The 27,657-nt window shown below is 56.9% G+C and overlaps 1 protein-coding gene across 1 annotated transcript; it reads left to right on the plus strand.

The window, feature by feature from the left end:
• The first annotated feature begins 2,992 nt into the window (after positions 1-2,992).
• Positions 2,993-25,905, plus strand: SARDH (sarcosine dehydrogenase). The gene is made up of 22 exons (XM_086764133.1): positions 2,993-3,309; positions 3,391-3,508; positions 4,269-4,590; positions 5,180-5,358; positions 5,831-6,010; positions 6,598-6,721; positions 6,892-6,992; positions 8,379-8,483; positions 8,912-9,041; positions 10,524-10,610; positions 10,729-10,819; positions 12,644-12,785; positions 14,341-14,424; positions 14,904-15,017; positions 15,557-15,695; positions 16,273-16,386; positions 17,907-18,054; positions 18,446-18,539; positions 22,833-22,995; positions 23,292-23,460; positions 23,789-23,924; positions 25,443-25,905. The coding sequence occupies exons 3-22, from the start codon at positions 4,275-4,277 to the stop codon at positions 25,566-25,568; spliced, it is 2,742 nt and encodes a 913-aa protein (XP_086620259.1). The 5' UTR covers positions 2,993-3,309; positions 3,391-3,508; positions 4,269-4,274; the 3' UTR covers positions 25,569-25,905.
• Positions 25,906-27,657: the final 1,752 nt, after the last annotated feature.

Here is a 27,657-nt window from a genome sequence, read left to right on the forward strand (position 1 = left end):
GATTTTTTTTTTTTTTTTTCCCAGTCATGGTTTTTGCTGTGCCGGAGGGCTGGGGCTTGTGTCAGGTTTCTTGTCGCCAAAGCCCCCTCGGCTGCGCTGGGGCCGGAGAGGTGGCTTGGCCAGTCCGAGGGAGACGCGGGACGGATCCTTTCCCATTGCTGCCGTGCGCCCTAAGAGTCCGTACCCCTCCCAAACCTCAGAGGGAATCCTTCCCGCGGTGCCAGGCTCTTTGCAGTGAGTTCCTTCTCCTTGTTCCGGGAGCAGCTGCCTCCCGTGCAGTTGTCCCGCGCTCCTGGGGCTCCTCTCCCTGCCCCAGCTGAACCGCTGCCGGCTGGGAGCAGCGTGATTTTCCATGGTTTTTAGTCACTCCCGCATATCATATTCCAGAATCCCCCTCGGCCCTGCGTGCAGCAGTGTTTTCCAGAGCGATAAATAAATTGTACAGGTGCTTCTGAAATACCTGGGGTGTTGCTGGAGGTTTCGCCTCAGAGCACAGGGATGCAAGATGCCCCTGTGAGCTGCCGTGTCATTTAATTAATTATACCAATTTTTTTTTTTTCTGCTCTTGGAGTCCCCAGTGCTTTCTCCTCGCTTCGGCTTTCACAGGGTGAGCGGAAAGGGGCTGTAGCAAGGAGCTGAGGCGTTTCACTTGGAGAATGTGAGCCGGGCGCTGACTTTTGGGTGCTGATTTGGAAAGATGCTGCTCGGCCGGGTATTTAGTGTTGGCCAAGGTGGGGACCCCTGCCTGGGATAAATCCTTTGTCTGTCGTTGCTGTTCAGTCCCAGGGAAGCTCTCCAGCGTGCACCATGTATGAAATAGCAGTTTTTGGTACCTGGGTGCTCTCCTGCCAGCGATGAGCATCCACCCAGCCCTGCGTGGGTCGGGCATTGCCGTCAGATGCCGGCGGCACAGCGGCGCTGCAACAATGCAGCGTTAGAGCCTGGAACCAAACTGATGGCTGCGAGAGCAGGTAAAGGCAAAAATCTGTATCTGGACAAGGTGGTGGCTCTGGGGACGTCCTGGCCAGGCCAGGGGCTGGCTCCTCGGGTGGGTGGCTGGAGCCTCGGCCGGGTGGGTGCCTCCACAGCCGGCTTCGTTCAGCGCCACGGCCAAACCCCCCGGGGCTTGCACTGATGCGAGGGCTGACGCCTCGGGGATAAACAGGGCATTGATTTGCGGTGCCCAGCCGTGGCCAGGTGCTGTAACTGGACCAGGAGCAGCATTCCCAGGGGGAATAACAGGAAAATAAATCTCCAGCCACGGCCAGCACAGCTGGCTCCAGCCCTGCACGGACCCTGGCTTGTCCTGGGAGGGGGGATGCACCAGACACAGGTTTTCTTTCTTTCTCATTATTTTTTCCCCAGCAAGAGCAGCTGCTGACATAATCTCCTACATCAGCTGGGCTTGCCAGGGCTCTGCTCTGAGCAAACACGGTGCTGGGGGTTGGTCGCGTTTGCCGGCTGCCCTCTGCAAACAGCGGGTCCGCTCTGTGCCGCGGAGCGCGATGGCCACCCTGACCTGTCCCTGTGGCCGGGCCATGAGCACGCCCCATGGTCACGATGGCCTGTGGCCGGCCAGCCTGTGGCCACCTCCCTCTGCCACCTCAGCTGGTCCACGGCTGGGTGCAAGCTCCTGTGCCGCCCAGCTCGGTGGAGCCCAACACAAGCATCCAAACTGGTGTGCAGTCAGCATTGGGGAAACTGAGGCAGGGGGTTGCTGAGAGCAGAAAAGCTCTGCCCAGCAGGACGGTGCGGGATCCAGCCTGCTTTCTTTCGATTCGGGGTTGTGTACTGGTAACGCTTTCCCAAGAACAAATTCAGAGGGCAGCGCAGGGGAGAGCGGAGCCAGCTCTGCGCACTGGTGCGGGCTCTGGTGATGGGGGGGATGATGATGGCACAGACTGGCAGCCTGGTGCACACGATGCTCAGCCGCAGTTTTGCAGCACGCCTGGCTTGTTCGCTCCTGCGTTAGCCACAACGTCTTCTGTGACCTAGAAAACTCCAGCTGGCACACACGCTGCTGTGCTCCTTACTTTAGGATTAATCCAAGAATTATAGGGAAAAGATTGAACTGGTTTAGGGTCCCTCTACACTGGACTGACCATCAGTAAAAATCACCAGCCGCATTCCGGCTCTGGAGCCGCATCGGGACCCAGGGCTGGGAGGGACTGGAGTCCCCGACGCGTTCTCTGCTCTCTGTCCTGAGCTTGGTGAGCGGCTGGGGCTGCTGAGCGCGTACTCAGGCTTGTATTGTCTTAGGTCTGGTCTAACCTAAAGGTCGTTTTTATAATTAGTACATGCTGATGAAATGGCCATGGCCCGTCAAACAGAAACACCCCACTGCAAACAGGAGTTTAGACTTGTTTGCATCTCTGTGGTTATTTTGAGCAATTAGCCCATGGAGAAATCTGCAGGATCTGGGACTCTAAAACTTAGAAACTGGTTTTACCTTTGGGAGAAGGAGAGAAATGCTGCCTGAGACGGGGGCTAAGGCTGGGACAAGCAAACCCCTCCCCTTCTATTCAAACCCATCCCAAACTGGGGGAATTTGCCTGCAGACTGGGTACTGCGGTGCGTTCAGCGTGCGAGAGCAGAGGCACGGGGCGCTGGGGAGCTGCGGGGGGGGCACTTCCCAGGGTCACCATGCTGTTCAATGCTAAAAGCCCCCCGAAACGCCGTCCCTGGGCTGCTCGGGGCTCCAGGGGCGGGCGGTGCTGCCTGGGGGGACACCGCAGGGAGCGCAGTGCTGCTCGGACCCCCACCCCACCAGCCATCACCCAAACCCCGGCCCCACCCCAGCCTCTGCTGCTCCGAGATATCTGCATCGGCCCCTTCAGAGCCGCCTTTAAAGAGCGTGCGTGCCTGCGCGTCCTGCCCAAACAGGCCCTAATTTCAGGGGTAAGGGCAGGAGGAACAATAAACCTTCAGGCTGGGAGATCTAAATCAAGCGTTTATTTTCCTGCCCCTTCTAAATTAATTTTTTTTTTTGGTGTTCCCACCTTTGATTTGAGCTGTCGAGTCTGGCTTTGGAAATGCCTAAATTTATTTTAATTCTGCTGGGAACTGCAGCGGGGAGGGTCAGATGGTGCCTTTCCTCGCTGTGTTTGCTCACTGGCATCCAGCTGACGGCTGCAGCGCCGAGCGAGCCCGGGAGGCTGCGAGTCCCCGCTGGCCCCAGCTGGGCTGTTTGTTCTCCGCCGGGCACCGAGCCGGGGAGAAAAAAAAGCAGTGTTTTCCTCCCCGTTTCCAATTTTTCCATTCTGTCTGACCTTTCTTCTTTGTCGAAAAGCAGCGGAGCCACGAGAAGGGGTAAGAGGGACGTAAGCCCCAATTTGCCAGTTGCCTGGGCTGGCTCCGCTCACCTCTGGTGCTGGTTAATGTTTTTTGCAGCGGGGGCCAAAGGGACGACCGCGCACGGAAGAGGAGGAGGAGGAGGAGAGCATCGGAGGAAGGCAGGGGCCCCACGGCCATCGCGGTAGGAAAAGCCGGCCCAGAACGAGCGTCACCGGTGAGTGGAGCGTGGCGAGTGACGGCTGCAGGCGGTGGGATCCCTCCGTGGGCCGTCCGAGAAAGTCCTGCGAGTGTCGCGGGATTTCCTGAGCGGGAGTTGGTGGCTTTGCCGGGCTGCTGGGGGACGGCGGGTGTTTCGGAGGCCACGTGGCAGCCAGCGAGGGGTCTCCGGGGCAGCCCCTTGCCGTTGGCTCCCGTGGGAGGGGGTTGGTGCTGGGCTGCGAGACCCCTGCTGCTTGCGCACCCGAAAACCACGCGCCCAGAGCAAACCCCGAGCCACGTCCCTGGCCAGGAGTGCTGGGTGCAGGGGCTGGGGTGTCTGCGGGCAGGATCTGTCCCCGTCCCCCACCAGCAGCCATTGCACCGCTCGTTTCTGATAGGGAGCAAACCTTCTGCCTTCATTGCGGCCAAACAGCTCCAGAGTACAAGGGAGGGGTGAAGGAAAAAAAAAAAAAAAGTGGTTTCTGCGGGCGTGAGCGAGCACGGACGTTGCGCTGTGTGTTTCCAAGCCCCCTTTTTAAGCAGTGCCCCTCCAAAGGGTGTGTGGTAGCCACACATGCGGTGGATCCTGTTTCCCTGCTGGAAGGGGGTCCCAGCAGCCCGCTCAGGGCCGTGCCCCGGGGCTCGCTCCAGCCACCCCGAGCTGTCAGCCCCTTGCGCAGCACCCAGAGGTGCAGCGGCCGCCAAAACAGCGGTGAGCCCCCAGGCTGGCGGGGTATCCCCTGCCTGTGCCAGCGCGGTGGTTTGGGGATTTGCAGGTGGAGATGTCCTACGTGAGCTGCGCCTTGCGGGCGGCCGCCCCTCGCCTCCTGCCAACCCCCTGGAGAAGCCTCCAGCCCTTCAGCAGCGCGCCGGGCCCCACGACGACGAAGAGCGTCCCGTACCAGAAGACGCTGAAGGAGGAAGGCTCCGGGAGCGGGGAGCCCAGCCGGCCCCTGCCGCCATCGGCCGAGGTGGTGGTGGTCGGCGGGGGCAGCCTGGGCTGCCAGACCACCTACCACTTGGCCAAGCTGGGCGTCACCAGCGTGGTGCTGCTGGAGAGGGACCGCCTGACCTCCGGCACCACGTGGCACACGGCCGGTGAGGCGGTGGGCACTGCACGGGCGCTCCCTGGGGTGAGGGCGGCAGCGGGCGCGAGGATGCCAACGGTTTGGGACGTGCAGTTGTTCGCGGAGTGGACCCATTGCACACCCTGGTTCTGGATGTGTCAGAGAGTTTTGGCCTGAAATGTGGAGAATTTCAGGGTTTCTGCTTTTTCCTTTTAGCATAACTTTTTGTTAAGAAAACATCCCCTAAATTTTCTTTATTTTAAACTTTTATATGGCCAATGGAAAAGGAAATAGTTTATTTTCACACTATTTTTTTTTTTGTCTTGAAGCTAATTTTCTTTTGAAGGGAGGAGGGAGCTGGAAAAGGTTAATTCAATATGCTTTTTTGGGTCTCTTGTCTCTTTTGGGGTAGCCTACTCCATAAACTCCCCATTCATTTAGTGCCCAAGGAAAACAGAAATCGCTGATTTTTAGCACTGCCACGTCGCCACGAGATGGAGCAAGAACCCCAGCAGGGTGACACACACCACGCGTGGGACGGCGGGGCGTCCCTCTGCACCCCGCTTCGAGTGACGGAGGGGTGGCGGAGCCCCTGTCCCACCCGTGGGCTCTGTCTCCAGGTTTGCTGTGGCAGCTGCGTCCCAGCGACGTGGAGGTGGAGCTGCTGGCGCACACGCGGGACGTGGTCAGCCGGGAGCTGCCGGCCGAGACGGGGCTGCACACGGGTTGGGTGGAGAACGGAGGGCTCTTCATCGCCTCCAACAAGCAACGCCTCGACGAGTACAAGAGGCTCATGTCGGTAGGGAGAAGCCCCCTGAGGTGTCCCCAGGCTGGGTGGGCTGCAGGAGGTGGTGGTTGTCTTCTGCCCATGGGAACGGCACTGGGGGTCCCAGGGCTGCGGAGCCCCTGGGATCTCTGGATGGCCCGTCCTTCCCTGTCTCTTCCCACCTGGAGAATTGCGAGTGGCCTCGGATTTTGCTTTCAGGGCAGCTTCCTGGCTTCTGTAAGACTACTGAAATCAGGCAAAATGCTGGCAAAGCAGTCAAAATTAAATCCAATCGTGGATTTTTGCCCTTTCAGGTAGCGGTAGCATCATTTTTCCAGCTGCACAGGCAGCTTGTATGGGAGCATGGGACTGTATTCCCTGAAACCTGTGCAGACCATCCCACCGTGTGCTGGATTTTGGGCATGCCTTGGGGCAGTCCTTGGGGAGGTAAGCACATCCTGGAGGTCTCCTGCTTGAGCTCCCGATTTTCCTGTCTGGTTGGCAGCTGGGGAAGGTGTACGGCGTGGAGTCCTACGTCCTGACCCCGTCGCAGACCAAGGACCTGTACCCGCTGATGAACGTCGATGACCTGTACGGCACACTGTATGTCCCCAAGGACGGCACCATGGATCCAGCTGGTACCTGCTCCACTCTTGCCAGAGCAGCCACTGCCAGAGGCGCTACGGTAGTTCCTAATTAGCAATTACTCATTAATGCCTGTTGGCCCTGGGAAGAGATTTCATCCTCTGCCTTCTGCATCTCCTCCTTTCCTACGGGAGCAGAGCTGCTCCTGCAGCATCAGATCTTTGCCGAAGAAGGGTGTTGTCCTGTTTGGCTTTCATGGCTGTTTGGGTCACAGCGACAGAGATGACAGGAACCGTGAGATCCAGGGAAAATGAAAAAAAGGCCTTTGGGAGCAAGATGAGGCAGCATCTGAGGCAGATTCCTCTGGAGAGCGAAGGTTTTAGGGTCAGGTAACAGAATCCGTTCCTTGAGGCAGGGACTGCCAGCACATCCTTGGTTGTTATCTAGCTTTTGTGCACGTGAATAACGAACATCCTCCGCAACCGCACAGGGGTTTGAGTCTGCAGCTGAGGAGGGGTGCGTTGCTATCAGCAGTAACTGTAATAGCTGTCAGGAAAGGGAGATGGCCGGGGCCAGACCGATGATGGATTCACCTTTCCCAAATTTGAGGGGTAGATGTTGGGTGAGCTAGGTTGTCCCGCTGCCCTTGGGACCCTGCCGTGACTCTGCTGCCCTTCCTCTTCACAGATTATTGAAAACTGCCCGGTCACAGGCATCCAGGTCCGAGCTGATGATTTTGGGGTGAAGAGGGTGTACGGGGTGGAGACGGCCCATGGGACCATTCAGGCACCCTGTGTGGTCAACTGCGCAGGTACGGGGTGCAAAGCGCGGTGGGGAAGGTGGGGGACGGGGGCTGCGGCCGCAGGGCAGGGCGTGGGCTGTGCATCGGTCCTTGTCCCCTGCCTCTGGCCATCACCCCCAGACCACCGCAGCTCTCCGGAGGACGGAGAGGCGCTCAGCGCGGGGCTGCTCTCTCCGCAGGGGTGTGGGCGCGAGCCCTGGGCCGGCTGGCCGGCGTGCACGTGCCGCTGGTGGGGATGCATCATGCCTACGTGGTGACCGAGCGCATCGAGGGCATCCAGGTCAGTCCCGCGCGGCTGCGGGTGGGCTCCTCTGCTCCGGGGGGCAGTGCTGGCTTCTGCTCCCCTGCGCGCAGTAGGGTGAGGTGGGAGAGACCCCCCCGGGACCCCCAGACCTGCGGGATCCCCCCATTCCTGCCTTCAGCACAAGCCTGCGCTACCAGGCCAGGCTCTGCTCCCGGGGAAGCGCAGAGCCAGCAGCCTCTCCTCCCAGCAGGACTGTCAGGCTGCCGTTAATAGAGCCGTATTTAATATTTAACAATGTTATGACTAGCAGGATCATTTTCCTCTTTTTTTTTTTTTTTTTTCTTTCTTCATCTCAGTAGAATTATTGTACAGTCTCTGATGAGTTTGGTATCTGATAGCAGCGTTCATAAAAACGCCAAACACTTTCTGAACAAGCCCAAACCCCCGGCAGGCAGGGGTGTAGCTCTCCAAGCATTTCTAAACTCTGCCAAAAAAATCTGTTCCTGCCATCCGGCTGCGGAGAATTGTTCAGGAGTCAAAGGACATTTCCTTCACTCGGGCACCAGGGCTTTGAGGACAACACGCTGTTTAGTCTCCATCCCGCCGACACAGTCTGTGTCTGACTCTTCAGTTCGAGGTGCCTCGGTTTAAAGTCATGTCCGTGATTACCTTTCTATCCCAGTAACTCCACTGTGCCGTACAAACGCGGTGAGAAAGAGACTTTTCAGAGAAGGGACTGCAGCGTGCGGGCCCCGATGCCTCCTGCTCTGTTCAATCCACTCAATTCCGCTTGTTGGCACGAAACGCAGTAGGCCCTACGCTAACGCTTCCGTGCTGTCTCCATGTTTCTCTATGCATTATTCACGAGAACAAATCCCTCGTTCTCTGTGCGCTGCTGCCCGTGTCTTGCGCTCCCGCATCCTCCTGCGGAGGTGGGTGGCAGAGGAGCGATGCTTTCCAAGCTGGGAATCACCGCAGCGGCTGCTCCCGCTCCCCCGAGCATCCCCGGTGGCATGGCTCCTGCCCACGGTGCTGGGGTCCGCCAGCTGCTAGTTAGGCAGGATTTGTGCCAGGCTTGGCTTCCAGCTTGGGTGCCTGGGCTCAGGCCTGGGGCATGGGCGCACTGCCCACAGCATCGCTTCTTGCCTAAGCTGCTTTGCCTGTGGCTTGGCCAAGTTTGCTGGAGCTGCCCTGGTTACTGCTTTCTTGGGGCATGTGGGAACCCAAATTTTGGAGCTATGGGAACAGGAACCCAAATTTTAGGGCTGTGGGGATATCCACGGAGCCAGCACTGCTCCCATCCTTGGTGGGTCACCATCGCAGGTGCTGACCCTCGTCCCCAGAGCCCTCAGTGCTCGCCAGGGCGACGTTGGGGTGTTCCCATGGCTCTCGGCCCCCTCTCGCCCCCCCTCCATTTTTCAGAACATGCCAAACGTTCGCGATCACGACGCCTCGGTGTATCTCCGTCTCCAAGGTGATGCCCTTTCCGTGGGTGGATATGAATCAAATCCCATCTTCTGGGAGGAGGTGAGCGGTGATGGGAGTTTTTCTGGGAGAGCGAGGCAGGTTTCCAGGGAACCCAGTCTCGGAGGGGTGGGCACAGGCGTGAGCGCCTCAGTCCTCAGCTCCTGCAGGGGGAAAGCGTAGGAGAGCATCTTCTCTTTGGGTCCATCTGTGGCGCAGATATGAGATGCAGAGGCAACAGGAATGTGATGAAAAGGCTGGGGTGAGGGGGTTTAGAGGCCACCGTGCCCTGCCCTGCTGCATCATCCCTTTATCCAGGTGCAGGTCTCTGAATTCAGGCTTTGCCCCAGACCCTTGGCTTGGCTGGGCTGTTCATAAAAACCCAAAAAAGCCTGAGTCTGCAAAACAGCCTCTATTTTCTACAGCCTCCACGGCTGCCAGAGCTCAGCTGTACTCTATTTTGTGTCCTGATTCCAGTTTCCTACCATTAGGTATCTGAAAAATTTGCTTTTGGCCTCTTTGATCTGGACTGGGATGTTTTCACTCAACACATTGAAGGAGCCATCAACAGAGTGCCGGTGCTGGAGAAAACAGGGATTAAATCCACAGTCTGTGGGCCAGGTAACGCGGCTGCGGCGGCATCGCGGTGGCCGCGTTCCTCCCGGGGTGTGACTGCAGGCAAGGGAAGACTTCACAACCTGGGGAGAAGAAAAACTCTCTGAACGCAGAGAAAGCGCCTGCAGTCTGGTTGCAATGGTGTAAACTTCCAAGGGGTGGCATTCCAGGCTCAGCCTACGTGGAGAAACACCGCGGAATTTATCGCCCAGTCCAAGCTGGGGGTGGCCAGCGCAGGTTTACAGCCAGTGTTGTGGCCACTGGACTGGGGAATTGAGGGGCAGATTTTTTTTTTTTCAAGCAGTGGCCATTATTTTACCAAGTGTTATCTAATATTCTTATTTTTACTACTTGGTTCTGGGCTGATAACGTTAGATTTACCCAGATTTATGTCCCATGCTGGAGTTAAAGGCCATGGCATCACTGCAGTGGCAGCTGGAGGTGTTGCCAGCCCGTCCACCATGTGCTTTAAAAAAAAAAAAAAAAAAAAAATTAAAAAAATCCTTTTTTTGCTGAAGCAGTTAAAGGGAAACCCTGGAGGCCCTCAGGGAGGGAGCGATGCTGCTGTCCCAGGGAAAGCAGGGCACATCTGCCCGCAGCAGATAAAAAGTGACGGGTACGAGGGGGATGCCTCGGCCCTGGGCACGGCGGGTTTGCTCAGGCTGCGGTGTAAGCAGAGCTGGTGGCCTCAGGTGGGGAAGCTGTGTTCTTACAGATCTGCGTTTAGTATCTGCAGTACCCTAATGTCATTTCCAAAGGGCCAGCGCTCCTCCTTTTTCCTTTCTTGATTTAAACCAGCAGCTGCTTTGCTTGCGACAGCTGAGCCGCGCTGGGCCAAGGCAAACAGCAAACACTTGTCCTTTCCACTGCGCGGTAAATATTTCACCAGCAGAAGAGCTACCGCGCCGTGCTTCAGGCGCAGGGGACGGATGCAGACCGAATCGGGGCGGTTTTAAGCCGTTTCTGCTCCGGCTGCTGATCCAGCCCTGCAGGCGAGCGGGGCGCCCGTGTGGGCACTCAGCACCCGTCCCGGTGCAGAGTCAGCGGGCGAAGGGGACGGTGCTTTGGGTGTTGCTCCATCAATTCAGGGAATTTGTAGCTTGGCGTACTGGTATGGGGGTATCGACATGTGAGAAGCTGCTTTGGTGGAAGTGGAAATATTCTGACTCTCCTCTTGCCTTCTCCTGAGCACAGAGATGGTGGGAAACAAGCTGGGCATTGTTGGGCAGAGGAAGAACCGGACTGAACTCTGCCTCCTGTCTCTCCGTTCACACGGACGGACAAACCACCATCAAACAGGGAGGAGAGGTGCGGGTTAGGGATGCCCAAGCTGAGATGCTGGGAAGTGCTCAGTGCTGGTCCAGTTCTGGCCTCATGGACATCTCTGGGAGCACCGTTGGCTGTAGGAACCCTGCTCCTAATGTGCATGATGCGTCCCCAAAGCGCCTATCCCGGCCTCGCTGGCACATCCCCCTCTCTGTCTTGCAGAGTCGTTCACAGCCGACCACAAGCCACTCATGGGGGAAGCTCCAGAAGTTCGAGGCTTCTTCCTCGGCTGTGGCTTCAACAGTGCCGGTAAGAGAGGCCTGAAGGGATCCCACCTTCGGCATCCCAGTACGGACTGGGCAAAGCCCAGCATCTACAGCCGTGCCTGGCCTCTTGGCCTCACCTGGGTCCTCACCTCTTCCCGCAGGGATGATGCTGGGAGGTGGCTGCGGGAGGGAGTTGGCTCACTGGGTCATCCACGGGCGGCCAGAGAAGGACATGTATGGCTACGACATCAGGCAAGTCACCCACCCTGGACCCCGCCGGGCTCGCACCCCTCATCCTTGGGTGGCCCTTGGGGACGGGTTGGGTGCTGGCATCGGGAGCGGGTGTCAGGGCAGCGTCTGTGCCGCAGCCAGTGTCCCTCTGAGGAGCTGGAATCAATGACACTCAACGACTTTAATGAATTTACACGTGGGCTTTATCTCATTTGCCTCATCCCACTTCTACGCAAACAGCTTCCATCAGGCGCGAGGAGATTGCAGTGATGGGAAAGGACAGGCTAATTACGTTTGGGTTTTGTTGTTGTTCAATTAGTGCCGTGCCTAATCCTCTAAGTTAATAATCGAGGGTGATGATTTCAACAGGAGAAAGATTAGCTTCTCCCCCTGTCTGCAGCACGACATGGGCCAGGAGTTTTGACTGTGCAGATGTTGGCTCTGTAATTGCTTTTGACGTGCTTGATTATATTTGATTGGGTTTGGGCTTTCTCACAGGGCTGCTAGCGACAGCAACCACCTTGTCAGGGACAAAGCTTTTAAAATCACGGTGCTTTAGCTGGCAAAGCTGCTAAACACCTCATCGCCTTGGGCTGGGAGGAGAGTGGGTGCTGGTGCCTGCAGACGTTGGTGGGAGATGCCTCGGGCAGCGGCTGGGCCAGCGATGGGCCAAGCCTGGGAAGGAGAAATCCTCAGACTGGGGAGGCACCGCGGCGTGGTGAGATGGGTGGGTTGGCACAACCGCAACCGTCGTGGGGCTGTCCTGACCATGGGACCCCTGCCCTGCTCAGAGAGTTTCCGGGAGCTTCCCAGCCCTTGCATCTGGATTATGCGAGCATCTCCCGTATCTCATCTGCCCCATCATCGAGCTGATGTCAGCCTTGTTTTTTTTTTTTTTCTTTTGGTGGTGGTTACTAAGCTCCTCTTCAAATAACTCCCTTTTCTGCACATTTAAATATTTATCCTCTCAAAACACTCGCTTGTAAATATTTCATCTGGCAGCTGTTGCTCCTCTTGCCGCTGTCAGAAATTCAGCGCGTGGGTGAAGGGGTTGGGGCTGATGGAGCAGCCGGCGGTGCCGGTGACGTGCCACGTGTCACCTGCTGCCTGTCCCGTGCCTGCAGAAGAGGCAGCTGCCCCCGCAGTGAGCCCACGGTCTTGTCTTTCGCCCACTGCCTGCCTCCCTTTCTCCAGACCCGGGGGCTTCGGGCTGGAGAGGGGCCGGTGGTAATTTGGAAGCCGGAGGACGGGAAAGGTGCCACGGGCAGCCGGGACGGCGCTCCGTGAGTTATAGGTCTCTGGTAATAACAACCTGAGCGTGTGCTGAGCTGGCACATTCCTTCAAGGAGCTTTTCTCTTTGAAAGATGACAATATGTCAAACAAATTTAGAATTTATTTATACTTCAGCCTAGGGAGAACGGGATGAAAAATTTAAAGAATGCCCAAGGCTCTTTCCCTTGTCAAGGCTGAGTTTAAACCCAGGCTATGCGCGAGGTGTGTTCTGAGGCCGGACCCACGCTGAAGCAGAGCAAAATTAATCTCAATTCTCCTCTTTTATTTTTTTTTTCCTCCTAGCAGGGCTGTATTCTGCTCCCAGTTGCTCTGAGGTAGGTGTGCCTGGAGCAGGGCTGGGCAGCTCGGCGGGGGCTGCGGCAGGCGTCCGGCTCCGGTGGGCAGTGCTGCGACATGCCCCGTACCAAGCCCCGCTTGGTTCTTTTGCTCGCCGACCCGTGAAAGGAGTGCAGGAATAGCGATTTTACACCACATCTGGGTCTGGCCGAGAGGAGGAGGCACCCCGTGAGCTGGTGGGCTCATCCGGATGCTGCCCTCTCCCTGCTTTCCAGGAGGTTTCACCACTCCCTCACCGACAACAACCGCTGGATCCGGGAGCGGAGCCACGAATCCTACGCCAAGAACTACTCCGTCGTCTTCCCCCACGACGAGCCGCTGGCGGGGCGCAACGTGAGGAAGGACCCCCTGCACGAGGTGAGGACGTGCACCCCGGCCTGGGGCTGCTGCACGCGGAGCGGTGGGAGACCCTCGCAGCATCCTTGAAGCAAAATAGAGGTGGCAAGGAGTGGCCACAAGCTGTGTTGCTCCCCAAAGCAGCGTGCCTCATCCTTACTCCCATCCATCCGTCCTGGGAAGATCCTTGCCCAATCCCAAAGCTCTCCAGCTGCAAGGGTGCTGGGGCAGTTTAATGGTAGAGGGGCCAAGCATTCCCCTAAGATGTAACTTTGCAGATAGGGCTGAAGAGCCCGGTGATGGCTGCTGGGCAAGAAAAAAGTGAAGAGAAGGACTCAGAGGCTCATTTCATTTTGGGGGCAGTTGCGAAGGCCGTGGGGTGCCGGATGCCCGTGCTGATTTCCTGCCCGCCCCGCTCACCGTGCCTCTCTCACAGTTCAGCAGCAGCTTTTCCTCCCCAAAATGGTTTCTCGAAAGGCTGGGGCATGGGGAGGGATGCGGGAAGCGTGGGGAGGAGCTGTGCCCCCATGGAGGTGATTTTACCGGCACCCCGTAAGTCCCTGCTGGTTTTGCTCCCCGGAGGAGGGCTCCTCCCTACTCCCACCTTCACCAGCCGCTTCCTTGCACAAATCTGTGTAGGTGAATACTTTCAAGATGCAGCACTTGAGGAAAAAAAAAAAAATGCTTTCCACTGGTTTGCTGCACCACCAGCATTGCAGCAGCTGCAGCTCAGAGCCCCCAAAACCCCCCAGCGCTCCCAAGATGCTCGCGGTGACGCGGGGCCGGTGCCTCGTCCCACCCCACCGCTGCCAGCCCCAGTTCCGGTCCCAGCAAGGAGCGGCCACGTTTCTCAAGCCCGTTTCTGCTCCTCGCTAACTCACATCACACCATTCCTCTTCTGATGGAGAGCAGAGGCTCAAGCAGTAAAACAGACATCCCTCCCCGCTGGCCCCCGGTGTTTAGTTGACAGCTCGGTTGTTTTCTGTCACCGAGGATGCAATTTATTTTTTAATAGCACGTCTAATAACCGATGCCCATTTGACTGACAGCCTGGCATTTGTACATGCAGCTCCAGAACATGTGCTGTGCTTTATAAATAGGCACTGAATCATTTCTGAAACGTTCAACAAAATCTGTTCTTTTCCGAACAGAGGCACCAAACAAAAATATCTTAATGGATCCCTAATTAATTGCATGCAGAGAGATTTTCCCGAGAGCACAGAGGAGGGATGAGAAGGTTGCCGTTTAAATCTTAAATGTTATTGTGTAATTACTCTTGTAAACATCATGGGGTATCTTGCTCTCTGGATTTAGCATCTCTCGGTCAGTAACTCGTGCGCGCAGCTGCGCCCACCTTTCTTGGGTGGACAGAAATACCAGCCGATTCGCAGGCAGCTGGGGTTTGCCAAAGACAAACTGCAGAGCTGATTTTGGCTGCTGATAGCCAAAGCCAAGGGGTCACAAGTCCACTCCTGAGCATGTGCTCGGGGAGGGCAGCCTGGGCACTGCTCAAAAAGAAGTGAAAAGGGGTTTTTTTTAACCATTTGTTCCCATTTTTCTGGCTTCATTTTTGTAGGAGCTGCTGCAACAGGGCTGCGTTTTCCAGGAGCGGCACGGCTGGGAGAGACCTGGCTGGTTCAGCCCCGGGGGAGCAGCCCCGGTAAGCGCGGCACACCTTTTGGGGGGCATTCAGCCCGGACGGTACTGGCCATGCTGGCACATGCGGGATGCATCCCACGTCTGCAGGGTGTGCAATGTGCTGCAAGCGGGTGCATGTCCCCAAAATGGGTCCGTAAAGGTTGTTGGGCTTTAATTCACTATAACAGTGGTAAGAGGCAGATCAGTCTGTGGGTATGGTGTCTGTCTGTCTGCCCCTCTACAACAACCAACATCTACCTGCAATGACCCCAAACAACGGGCGCTGATCTCCCTTCTATGTATTGAGGAGAGCAGCAGGCAGGGATGCTGGGGTGGGGACCCATTGCCACGGGCAGGGATGCTGAGATGCGGACCCATCACCACAGCCAGGTCCTGCACGGACGCGCTCCTCTCCTGGTATGAGGTGAATGTGGCTGGGAGCAGCCCCTTGACTTCAGCCTCACATCATCTTCCTCACTGCCCCTCATTTCCCCCCGCCAGGTCCTGGATTACGACTACTACGGTGCGTATGGCCGGGAGCGCCACAGGGACTACGCCTACAACCGGCTGCTGGGGGACGAGTACACCTTCGGCTTCCCCCCGCACCATGACATTGTGAGTGCAGGGGGGTAGCTCCCCCCGGCCAAAACCTCTGGGCACATCTGGAGCGGGGAGGGGTAGAGGCAGCAGAGCCTGTACTACACCGCTGCTGTGGGTGCAGTTGGTGAGGCTCAGAGGCAGGGGAAGCAGCGAGCTTTGCCCAAAACTGGGGAAAATACTCCAAAAGAATTGAGAAATGCGTGGCCCGTGCTCAGAAACCTTGAAGGAGAGGCCACAGGAATTTTACTGCTGCTTTCCTAAATGAAAGATTTGAGACTCCCTTGTGGGAAAAACCCAGTTTGATAAAATTTAACTGTTGTTATTGAAAACTGTCACTGTGCTGGTGAGGTAAGGAATGAGACTGAGCATTCAGGATGGCCTGTCAGGCTTGCTCCGTTTGACACCTGATTTTTCAGGAGAATTCTGAAGCCTTTAAAGGCACCAGGCGAGTGTCCTGGCGTTGTTTCCCATTACATAAACGGGTTTAATGTGCGTCTGCCTCTGCGGAGTGAGAATACGGCTCAACTTTAGCAACGTGTTTGCTTTAATTGCAGATCAAGAACGAATGCTTGACGTGCAGAAACGCCCTGGCGCTCTTTGACATGTCTTATTTTGGGAAATTCTACCTGGTTGGTCCTGAAGCAACCAAAGCGGCGAACTGGCTGTTTACTGCCGACGTGAGCAAAGCGCCAGGTACCGGCTCGGCCCCCTGATTTCGGCTGTGCGCTGCCCTGGGAAATCACATCTTGCACCCAAACAAACCGGAGGGGGACCCAAAATGGCTTGTCTTTTAAATGCTGCTTTTGCAGAGGGGATGGGAAACGTGTGAGAGCGATGGCTTTCCCTGTCCTCGCCGGAGGCTGGATTCTGCTCTTATTTACGCAGGAGCAAACGCGCTCTGAGCTGGGGACAGAGCGAGGGTGGGGGGGCCTGGCCCTCTGGCTCCAGCTGTGGCTCACAGCTGGAGATGTGATGGGTAGTGGAGGAAATCAAGCACAACCCTTGCCAGCTGCGGTTCTCACGGGGAGAAGCCGCCCTCTTCTCTGGGGCTGGGAGGCAGCTCGTGGCATTTCCAGGGATGCGGCTTCAGCTCCTCGCACAGATCCCAAGGGGAAAATTCCCAGCTCCTCTCTCTCTCCTGGTACTGGGACATCCAGGGTCTGTCAGGGCGTAGCCGGGCAGTGGCAGCTGATGTAATGATGAGGACAAATTGTCCTGGCTCTGTGCCGGGGCTGGCTGATGGGCAGCAGTGCCCATCTCCTTTCCCCAGGCTCCACCGTGTACACCTGCATGCTGAACAAGCGGGGCGGCGTGGAGAGCGACTTGACCGTCAGCCGAATCACCCCTGGGAACCCGGCCTCACCCCTGGCCCCGGCCTTCGAAGGTAAAAAGCATCCTTGAGTATGGGAATGCTGGAGTCGGGCACGTTTCTGCAGCCGCGGTAGGGCTGCTGGCTGGGTTTACCCTCTTGCAGTTCATCTCCCACCCTCTCCTGCTGCCTTTTTCAGTTATGCCAATCCACGCAAAGACCTTTCCAGTCCCGGGAAACCGTGGTGGCGGATTCACTCGGAGTCCCGCCAGCATCTCCTCCATCCCCACTGCACTTGGGGGGGCCGCAGGCGCGGGGGTGATTGCATTTACCTAATGGCAGCCACCTGGCTTTTTCCACCTCCGCCCCCCCATCCCTGTAACCCAGTTATCCCCATTGTCCCCGGGGGCCTGCACTGCTCTTTGCCGTTATTGGGTTTGTCCAGCCCGGGCTGGCGGCTCTGACCTCTTCCCAAGTCCTTATCAGCTGCAATAAAGAGGGATCGAATGGAAGCAGAGCAGTCAGCCCGGAGGGCAGAAATGGCATTAGGCGCGGCAGCTGAGGGCACGGAGCTGCTCTCCGGCAGCGCTGCCAAGCAGCACAAACCCCACCAGAAGGGAGGTTTGCACTGGGATGCCCAGTGCCTGTGAAGCCCCGTCCCCACACAGCATCATCCTCAGACCCATCCCAGCCTCGCGGTGGGTGCGGCCCCCAGTGCCGGCCCGGGGCGGTGGGTGCTGTGGGTGCCATCTCGCCGCCTTCAGCCTGGCATGGTCGGGTGCCAGCAGTGAGCCCTTCGGTGCCCAGGGGCGAATCCTGCATCCCTCTCGTCTGCGGCACTCGCAGAAGTGTGACAGGAAGCAGATGGCAGAGCTGCAGGGTTTGTCGGGCGATGGAGGGGTTTAATCGCAGCACAGTCTTATTTTTCCAATTACAGTAGGTGGCTGCACTTATTATCCTTATGACAGATTATCAGAGAGCAATTTTGTGGTGCCAGGAAAGACAGAGGGAAGACTGATTACGTATTAACCAGCTCCCAAACCCCATCCCTGGGGATTTTTCCACCCAGGTTTACTGAGGAGATGAAATTCCTCCTTGTATACAGTGCAGCCCCTGCACTGGTTATGGCCCGGTCACTGCACCCCTCCCTGCTCCCAGCTGGAGTTCCCGGCTCCCTCCGCACTTTAAGGCTCTGTACTGGGACTAAAGAGCAGATGCTTTTGCTATTGGTCTCAGGGGACAAAGAGTTTTTTCTCTTCCTGTGGTGCTCATGGACACACAGGCACCTCTAGGGCTTGAACAGCTCTTTTTATATTTTCTTCTTTCTGGTTTTAGTGCTCATTTGGTTTTCACTGTGCTGAGCCCCACAAGTAAAAGGCAGCATGGATGTTGGCAGACCCCCAAAGCTGTCCCGTGCCCAGTACTATTTGCCCTCTTTGCTTTCTTGGCGATCCCCCCCCGGGCTGTGCAAGCTGGAGAGGCTCAGGGGTGCAGCTCAGCCTCTGGAGAGCAAAACCAGCCCCGAGCTGAGCTGGGCATCGCCCCCAGCCTGACGCTCTGGAGCCTGAAATGCTACTGGTTGGGTTGTTTTCCAGGGGATGGCTACTACCTGGCTATCGGCGGGGCCGTGGCTCAGCACAACTGGTCGCACATCACGGCTGTGCTGCAGGACATGAAGCTCCAGTGCAAACTCCTCGACTGCTCGGAGGAGCTGGGCATGATGAGCATCCAGGGCCCCCTGAGGTGAATGTGGGGAGAAAGTCGTGGCAGCCCCACCCTAGCACCCTGACCATGGATGGGAGAGATGCAGGGGAGGGATGCAGGGATGGACTGAGGGATGCAGGGATGCATGGAGGGATGGCTCAGAGGCAGGCCAGGTCCCCGTGTCAGGCAGGGGTAGATGTGGCCCCCATAGCAGCAGGTGGTGGTCTGGCTGGAGTGATAGCCCATTTGCTGGGGAACTGGCATTTCTTTCGAGGCTCTCACAGCATGGCGTATCACCCACGTCAGCTCCCCTTTGGAGGGGGAAGTCTGCTTGCCAACAAGATGAGAAAGCCAGTTTTAGTGGTAACCCCCCAGACCAGGCTGGCGAGCCACGTCCTTTCACCGCCACCGCTTTGCTGTCTCCCCACAGCCGCGTCGTCCTCCAAGAAGTGCTCGACACCGACCTCAGCAACGAGGCCTTCCCCTTCTCCACCCACAAACTCGCCGTGGCCGCAGGATGCACGGTAGGACGGGGCTGGCCCTCCGGCTCCCCTGGGATGTTTGTTCACCGGGGTGCTGCTAGGGAACCTGTCCGCCTCCGCCTTGCTGCAGTGGGCAGCTGGCGGGTTTTGTTGAGGTTTTTTATTGGAAAAGGCTAAAAAGCAGGGTGGGAGCAGGATGTTTTTCTCCCTGATTGTTTGCCAGGAGCCAGCTTGCTCTCCCAGCCTGCCTGGCAATGCCGTAGCCTGGGCTGAGCTTGGGGAAGGGACTTGGTGACTTACAGCTTTGAAGCGCTGCCGGAGGAACAAGAGACACTTCCCGAGAGCGCTGGTGAAAGAGATTTATCTGACACTCTAGATCCCATCCTTTTCCCCTTGCTCATAAAAAAAAAAATCAGGATGATTTAATGTAAAGCGTGTCAAGTACCGGCAGTGAGGGCTGGGCAGCCTGCGGAGCCGCTGTGTTTGATCACAGGAGGAATCTGACAACCTTAAGCTTTCTGTACAAGTGCAGATCATCCTGCGTCTGCCCAGACTTCAAGGCTCGCATCAGCAGTTATGCAAGAAAAGCGCAGAAATGGTAACGCTCCACGCCGACGCCTCGGGCTGAGCCCCTCGGTGTGGGAGCGAGGGGACGAGGAGCATTTTGGGGGTGATGGTGGAAACCAGCGCCGCTGCCCAGCTTGGGTGACTGGCTGGGGGGTGCTGGCCCCCAACACATCACCAGAGGCATCATCCCGGTGCCTCTGCCGGGACCCGCAGCGATGGGTTTAACGCCACGAATGGCATCGCTCGGAGGTGTGGAGGGAGGAAGGCGCAACCCAAAGCGATTTGATGTCCTTTGCTGCCTCGCAAAGAGGTGGATCGGTCCCTGGGGTTTGCTGGGGAGTTTCACAGTGCTGTCTACGTGGTTGGGCTCCTCCATCTCGCCTGGTGCGGGGCAGCAAGAAAAGTGCCTTAAATCTCTCCTCACGGAGATCAACGCGGTCTGAAGTTATCCCTGGGGAAAGGGGGTGATGGCAGTTCTCCGGGGAGTTTTGTCCTGTGCGAAACTCCTGATTTAGCCTGCTTTGAAACACCCTACGCAGAAGAGCTGGTGACCGTGAGGTGTTGTTTTGTCAAGAGAGATGTTCTGGGAGAAGCTGCTGCTGGCAAGTTTTGGTATCGGGAAAAAGCTTTTGCAAGGTTTGCCCCTAAAGCTCTGCCTCAGTTTCCTATTTATGTTTACCTTGCGTGAAATACTCCTTTTTATGTTCCAAGGCAAAGCCACTCCTCTGGAAGAGGGGGTCAAGTTGTATCCCAGCCTTCCCACGGGAAATCAGGGCAGGCAGTGATCCCAGGGCATCTCTCTCCCGCCCGGAGGAGCCAGCTGGCTGGGGGGACCGTGCCGAGCCTTCGCTCCGGCTCTCGGGACGGTGTCTGACGGGAGACGAAGGAGGTGAAGGTGCGGTGGTAAATCTTATAAAAGGCAGCAGGAAGGCAGGGAGCTGGAGGCGGGCTGGATACTGGTGAAATTGGGTTAAGCTGCGCGCAGACACTTTTCATTTGGAATTAAAGTGGCTTTAATGTGAATGCAGCTGGCTGCCGAAGGGATTGCTGCTAAGTCAAATAACGGTTTCTTGATTTGTGAGGAAGAGCCTAGCCAGGTTTTAGGGCATTTTAACTAAGCCACAGATTTTGCCCAACTTGGATTAGTCCTCCAAACCATCACCATCAGTGCGCCCTGTGCTCCGGGTACTGAAAACCCACAGGGTGTCCGGTGTCCCTTGGGGGGGACAGTGGCACGGGGGACCTGAGGGCCAATCTGCTGTTGCAGGTTGTCCAACACGTTGCATTTTAATCTCCGCTAGTGAGTTATAACCCTCTGAACGTTCTCCCCACCCCATCACGCCTGTGGCAAGCTGATAACATCTCGGAATAATCTACTTATCCCCTGGGAAAGGTGTATAAATGTTCCCGTCTTTAAGAGCGTGTTTATTTAGTTTATTTGCATTTCTCTTCAAGTTTACAAAAAAAATAATCGGGTCCTGCGTGGAAGAAATAGCTGGTGGAAATTTAGTGGCTTTTTTTGGGTATAAATGCCTTGATTGTAGGAAAAAAGCTTTGCTGCCCAAGGGACTCCATCCCACGCCAAAATCAGAGTAGGAGGGTTTCTCAGGACAGCGGGTTGAAGCCTTCACTGATATTACCTCCTTCCAGGGGGATTAAACTGAACCCGACATCTTTTTAGACGTTATCGCTGAGGTTTCCATGCATTAACTCAGTAGCTGAACAAGATCAGCTGGAGTGAAAGGAGAGCTCCAGCAGCGTTAATGACCCTGGAAATTACCGGCTGGATTGTGAGTTTACATACAGCATCTCTCATTGTACTGAACGGCAGAGAAAGGTCCCCCTTTGAATTTCACTGCTGGATACACGGTAAAGTTCAGGTTTTTATTTTCTAGAATACATAAAATGCTTTTGAATTGCTGTTGAAAGACCCAGGAATGGATGCTATTTCCTAGCTCCGGTTGAAGTCTAACAGAAAAACCTGTTCCTAGGGGAATTTAGTGGAAATGCCTGGCCGCTCTTGCCGGGATGCTCTTTCCCTTGCAGCAGCGGTGGTTCGAGGGGAAGTTTCTCCCGGGAGTAACTTACTCCTGAAAGTAAAGCGCTCTTCAGCTGTGGCGCTGGCTGCTGAGTCGCAGGCGCAGGGGTAACGAGCTGGGAAGTTGCCTCTCAATCCCCAAAGCATCTCCTGCTGCGATGAAGATGGGTAGCTGGCTGCAGCAGCTTGATCTCTGGCTGTTCCCTGATTAGATGACACCTTTGTGTGCAGTGAAAAGCTTCTCTGCACCCCTTGGGTCTGCGCACCTCGAGGAGCGATTGCCAGCCTTTGTGCTTCGCCACGGGGCCATGGCAGGGACCGAAGGAAGGATGGCTCCCCGGCACGGCTTCTTGTGAGGAGGCTGGAAATAAATTCCCAATACCTATGGCGTTCCTTCCTCCTCTCCACTTCTATTGCAAAGGTTAAGGTGTCTTAAAAGCTGCCTTAAACTCTGCTTGGGGATATTATTTTTGCAGAGCTGGAAGAGCATGGAAGCAAGGAGGGATTTGGGTTCTCAGCCATTGCTCCTTGGCCATCCCTGCAGTGGATAGCCCAGGCCCGAAGCTGCTGAGCATGCTTGGCCAGCAGAACCAGCCTGGAAGTCTCTTCCTAGCTGAAAACTGCTTTCTTTTTTTTTTTTTTTTTTTAAGACTGCAGATCACAATCTGGCATGAAACTGAGTTAATCCCTCTCCCAAAGCGAGATATGCATTTGCAGTTGATGAGTGCCCGAAGGGATGAACCAGAGGGGTTTTTGTGGGGGAGGAAGCGGAGCAATCCGAAGGGATGAAGCAGAGGGAAACGCAACTCAGACTCGAGGGGTATCTCCAGGGAAGGTGCCCGAGCTGGGGTGGCCCCAACCAGCTTGGAAAACTTTCGGAATGCAGACTGGCTCAGTGGGGACAACGGGAGGACGAAGGCAAGCCTGCCTGGGCAAGAAGGGAGGGGGACACGGGCAGGGCAGTCTCAGCATGGCTGGGAGGTCTGTGCTCCTGGGAGTGCAGGCTGGCATCCAAGGACAAGGCTTCCCTCGAGAAGGACCAAGTCCCCTGCGCTGATCTGCTCGTTCCTCTTTGGGGCTTTAAGCATTGGTGTGGAGCTGATTTGTCAGCACAGTAATGCCTTGGGGCACAGCCTCCATCGGGGAAACCTCAGCATCCCTGAGAGGGGTGTGGGTTGGGGTAGGCTCAGCCCCTGCCCAGGGACATAGGGCCTTTGGGTGCCTCTGCCGTGGGAGCACCGTCCCAAGTTGGGGACATCCCTGGGGGACAGCAGCCACATGTCCCCAAATCAGGACAGTCCTTCTGGGGACTGGCTTCCCCATCCGATGGGGTGATCTGGGGAGACGCAGGGCTGGGGGTGCCTGTGGGCTTCCTTCTGGTGTCGATGGATCACCAGAGGGAGACAAAAGCCCAGCTGGAGCACCACGTCTAACCCCAGCCTGGGATGGCTGGCTGAAGGATGCTGGATGCAGCCACCTCTGCCCACTGGCCATCCCTCCCGCGCGCTGACGATAGCTGGGTTTGAGGTGCCAAGCTTAGGCTGTCCAGAGATGAGAAATTCAGTCTGACTCTGGCTTTGTGCACTACAGAGAGCAAAGAAATGCTTTCCACCAAGGCAGGGCATTTGCACAAGATTCCTGGGCAAACCGGCTTTCCCTCTGCCGTGGTGGCACGTGGCTGCGCGACCTGGCTCCGTCCTCAGGGGTGTTTGCCCTCTTGCGTTTCGCAGGTCCGTGCCATGAGGCTGTCGTTCGTCGGCGAGATGGGCTGGGAGCTGCACGTGCCCAAGGCAGACTGCGTGAAGGTTTACCGGGCGGTGATGCAGGCGGGTGCCCGGCACGGCATTACCAACGCCGGCTACAGAGCCATCGACAGCCTCAGCATCGAGAAAGGTTTCTTGCTTTCCTTACAGCAGCGCTCACTGCTTTGCCTCCAGCCAGGGGACCAGGGCAAACGGGTTTTTCCCAGCTTTGAGGGTGGGTTAGTGTGACTGGAGGTCTGGCAGAGGTGCAGCCGGCCCCAGTGCTCCTTGCTGAGACTTCCCCAATATGGGTCCCAATATTTGTGAATCGAGAGCCGCAGGGGTGTCCGAGAAGCAGAGGTGATGCCTTGATCTCCTGACGCTGCTCACCCTGGGCTTGCTGCTGTGGCAGGGAGAGGCTGGGTGACCCGTGCTTGCTCTCCGCAGGGTACAGGCACTGGCACGCAGACCTGCGCCCCGACGATACCCCGCTAGAAGCAGGCCTGGCCTTCACCTGCAAGCTCAAGTCCAGCATCCCCTTCCTGGGCCGGGAGGCTGTGGATGCTCAAAAAGCCAAGGGCATCTTCCGCCGCCTCGTCTGCTTCACCACCGAGGAGTGAGTACCGCTGCCGGCTCGGCTGTTTTCCGTGCTCTAATTCCATCTGTGATTTAAATCCCACTGCGGATTCCCAGCTAGATGTTTAATGGGAGCTGGAAGCGGTGTGACAGGGAGCGGGTTTATCTCGTTTCACCCAGAACAGCGGGACGTTTTGCAGATGGGGCTGGTGGGGCTTTGCCCGTGCCTGGGATCCGTGCAGGGAGGATAACGAACCTGCAGGCAGAGGGAACACCAGCACATGGGGGCGGGGCAGGGTTTGGTCCCCCCAAACCCCTCTCCCTCCTGGGGTCTCGATTCTGAGGGTGACTCTGCCTTCGCCTTGCAGGAAGGTGCCGATGTTCGGCCTGGAAGCGGTCTGGCGGGACGGCAAGGTGGTGGGCCACATCCGTCGGGCAGATTTTGGATTTGCCATCGACAAAACCATTGCCTACGGCTACATCCGTGACCCCGCGGGGGGCCCGGTGAGTACGGACCCCCTGCCACCGCCAGCCCCCGGGGATGCTGAGCCTCCTTCCCTGCAGCGGGGGCTCGCCGGGGAGGAGCGCGGCGCTTGTTCAGTTTTGAAGCCATACACACGAGCTCGTTGCAAACCCGCTGTGGTCTGGGGAGCGCGATGGGGCAGCCCCTCCTTGCTTCCCCTGCAGCGGAGGCTGGCGGGTGCGGGATGCCGCGGCTCGGCGGCGAGGTCGGTCTCACCGGCTGTCGCTCTGTGGGGCCCTGGCAATGCTCTCTCTCCAGCTCTGGTGCTGCCTTGGATGTTAATTGCAACTGAGTATTTAATTGCAGCAGTGAATTAACTTATGTTATAGGGAGCAATGGCCAATAGGAGCACAGCAGGCTCTTAATTAACCCCGGGAGACTCCTGGATGGTAAATCAGATGCCCTCATTAAGCAGCGTGCTGTAGGCAGTGGCCAGGAAACCTGTGTGGGGACAGAGGGCCGTAGATGGTGTCCCCAGGGACCTGCCCTGTTGCAGACCGAGAGCAGTGCATATGTTCATGCTTTCATCCTCTTGCTTGCCTTGGCTTTTAATCCTGTATCAGTGCAAGACTCCCAAGTCAAGTGGTTTTTTGTGTTCCAGCTCCCCCTCAGCCCCCGGGAACTGCCTTTTCTCCCCACAACGAATGTTCCCCTTCCTTTCCTCTCCCCCTTTCCCATTCTCTCTCTCTTTGCTGTGTTGCATGTGGCCCTTTAGTTTCCTTCCCATGGATACGGCCCTTCAGTGACTGGGCGTGATGCTCCCCGGTTCCGGGGCTAGGAAAGGGGGATCCAGGATGGGGACGTCTTTGTGGCATCAGGGCTAAAGAGCAGAGAGCAGAAGAGGTGCAAGGGGTGAGATGGAGAGGGGAGAAACAAACATTCTGGTTTTTGCTGAAACACTGACAATTTCCTGGTGATAAAAACACACCGGCATCAAGAGACCTCGGCCCTTCCTGGCACTGAGGTGTCTCAGCCGCCGGCACTGCCTGGTGCTGGGTGACCCTCACAGGCGGAGGGGACAGCTCGTGCACCTCACGCCGAGCGGTGACATCTTGGCTGCTGCCGTGGTCCCCTCCCGCAGCCAGGGCCCAGCCCAGGGCAGTGGGGGCTGGCCCCGTTCGGGTGTGCTGCATCCCACAGCCGGTGATGAGCTCCCACAGCCTGGCTGTAAGCGCACCTTGCGCTGGGTGCCACTGAAAAAATCTGCAGGGGGAAAAAAAAAAACATAAAAAAAAAAACCCTCAAAAATTTAAATGCTGTATTCTTTTTATTTTTTAGCTGAATACTTTCAAAAAATTCTAGTTTCTTCCTCTCCGTGCATCCTCCCGGGGTGGCAGAGCCGGGTTTTCTGTGGAAAGGACATCCTGCGTGGTGGTGTGGGAGCTCGCCCAGCATGCAGGGAGAGGCCAGCGATGGAGCTGGGATGCCGGCAGGGTGCTGGTGCCCCGACGGTGCCTCAGAGCAGCTAACGGGGGTTTCGCCGTGGCTGTGCCTTGCAGGTCTCGCTGGACTTCGTGAAGAGCGGCAGCTACGAGCTGGAGCGCATGGGAGTGACCTACCCTGCCCGAGCGCACACCAAGTCCCCGTTCGACCCGGACAACAAGCGAGTGAAGGGCTTTTACTGAGAGCGTGGCAGCCTGGGGCCGGCGAGTGGGTGATGTGGGGGCCGGGATGGGGAAGGGGAAGGTGCCATCAGGAGCTGCCGGCTGAATTCCTGATCCCTAGATGCCCCAGCTGGCTCCAGGGTCTGCTGGGAGAGCAAATCTCTGCAGCAGACTCATCAAGCAAATTTGGGTCGAATTAGAAGGGAAGAGGCAAAAAGATTCCAAAAAGTGGAAAGGTTTTGTTCCCGTGTTTTCTAAATGAAGCAGTACCACTACAGCAATAATTCTTTTTCCATGGGTTAATTTGCCTGAAAACAGTGCTTTTATTGACTGCAAATGAAGTCATTTCAATTTTTTACTTTGCTGGAAACTCTTTCCCCCAAAATGTAGTTTCACGCTGCCTGGAAATGAATTTTTTAAACCAACTGCTGTTAATAACAGCCCCCAAACCTGTTGTCTCTGTGGTCCCTTGCTGCACCCGTCCCCGCTCTGACGGGTGTCACCTCGTCCTGGCTGTGCCCTGGGGCCCCGCTGCTGGGCTGGGAGTGCTCGTGGGGGGCACGGAGGGAAGGGGTGGGGGGCCCAGGGCCGTCTCCTGGACTCGCACCATGGATACTCTGCCCACTGCAGGGTTCTGCACCGTGAGATCTTTGGTTTCACCCTGGGGGTTTCCAGGGATGTTCTTCCCATCTCTGCAAGCACAGGTTCATCCCTCCATCCCACCTCACCCCAGTCACAGACGGAGTTTCTGGTCTCGCTGTGGCAAAATGCTTCTTTGGGGTTCCAAAGCTCAGAAGGAGTTTAAGCACCAACTTCTGTTGCCTTCAGCGGTGACTGGCACCTAAGACCTTTGAAAAAATCCACTCTGGGGCACGAAATGTGCTCGAGTGCTGCCTCGGCGTGTGATAGCTGTGCGGAAGGTGGGGAGGGTTGATCCTCCCCAGACCCCAACGATGACCTTGTCCATCTCTGGGAAGGCAAGGCTAAAGACAAGGCCCAGTTTTTGGCCGTGGCGATGGCAGCGCGTTGGTGCCGGGGGAGTGCTGCCAGCCCGCGCAGCCCCCTGGGTTTGAAATAAGGAAAACACGGAGGTGCCGTGCAGCCCCTTGGTGCTTAACTGGGGAGAGAGTCTCATGTTGTGCCTCAGAGGATAAAAGAAACTCCCAAAGGCATGTGCCATGAATCTGGGTCCTTGCTGCGTGTGTGCGTACTCTGAATTGGCAGAAGAGTTTGATGAACGTTTTGGCCCACGGCTGCTTTGCCGGTACAGTTTGTGTTTCTGTGGTCCCGTCTCTGGTGGCATCTCCCTGAGGTCACCTTGGAGGGAGCTCCTTGAGCTCCCGATGGAAAAGAGGGATGCACTCAGAGTGCTGCTGACCCCGCATCTCCGGCAGCGCAGAGCCGGTCTCGGAGGCATCGGAAGGTTTTTATCGCATCGCGCAGCCCGTGAACCCGCTGCTGCTAAGGGGAAGGGGCAGCTGCTCCCAGCCCATCCCTGTAACCGTCCCTTGCTCCGGTCCCATTGCTGGGCTCCATCTTCAGCAGCACAATGAGAGCCTGATCTCTGCTGGAGCTTTCACCTGCCTGAAGAAATGATCACACTGCGTGCTTTGCGCTTTGTTTCCCTTGGCTAGGTTTGCTTGGTTCATACCCTTCTCGAAGCTGATTTCAGTTCTTCAGCCTCACGCAACAAGCACCACGGGCAAGAGTTTGAGCCCTCAAGTGCTTTGGTTTTAATTAAAACATTAAAAAAACAAGATTTGGATGAGTTTTTCCCTGAATAGCAGGTGATTGCGCTCCCTGGTTCTGCCCAGGCAGAGGCGGGGATGGCTGGGGTCCTGTCCCATTATCCGGGGGATAAATGAGGGGCTGAGCACTCTGCCTGCCCCCGCGCCAGGGATCCTTTGCGTGCCTGTGGAGATAATGTTTTGCTTCGAAAAGGCCTTTCTGATCTGCAGTGCTCTGACCTGAGATTTTCCCTTAAATCCAAGGTGGCCGGGAGAGCAGGTTTTGGCTGCTGCCGTGCCCTGAATCCCACCCATCCCAGGGCGGTGAGGGGCAGGCGCCCAGCTGGGATGGATGGGCTCTCCTGCAGCACTGCCAGCCTTTC

This window comes from Chlamydotis macqueenii, chromosome 20, assembly GCF_036417535.1.
Source record: "Chlamydotis macqueenii isolate bChlMac1 chromosome 20, bChlMac1.mat, whole genome shotgun sequence".
In the NCBI taxonomy this organism is placed as follows: Eukaryota; Metazoa; Chordata; class Aves; order Otidiformes; family Otididae; genus Chlamydotis; species Chlamydotis macqueenii.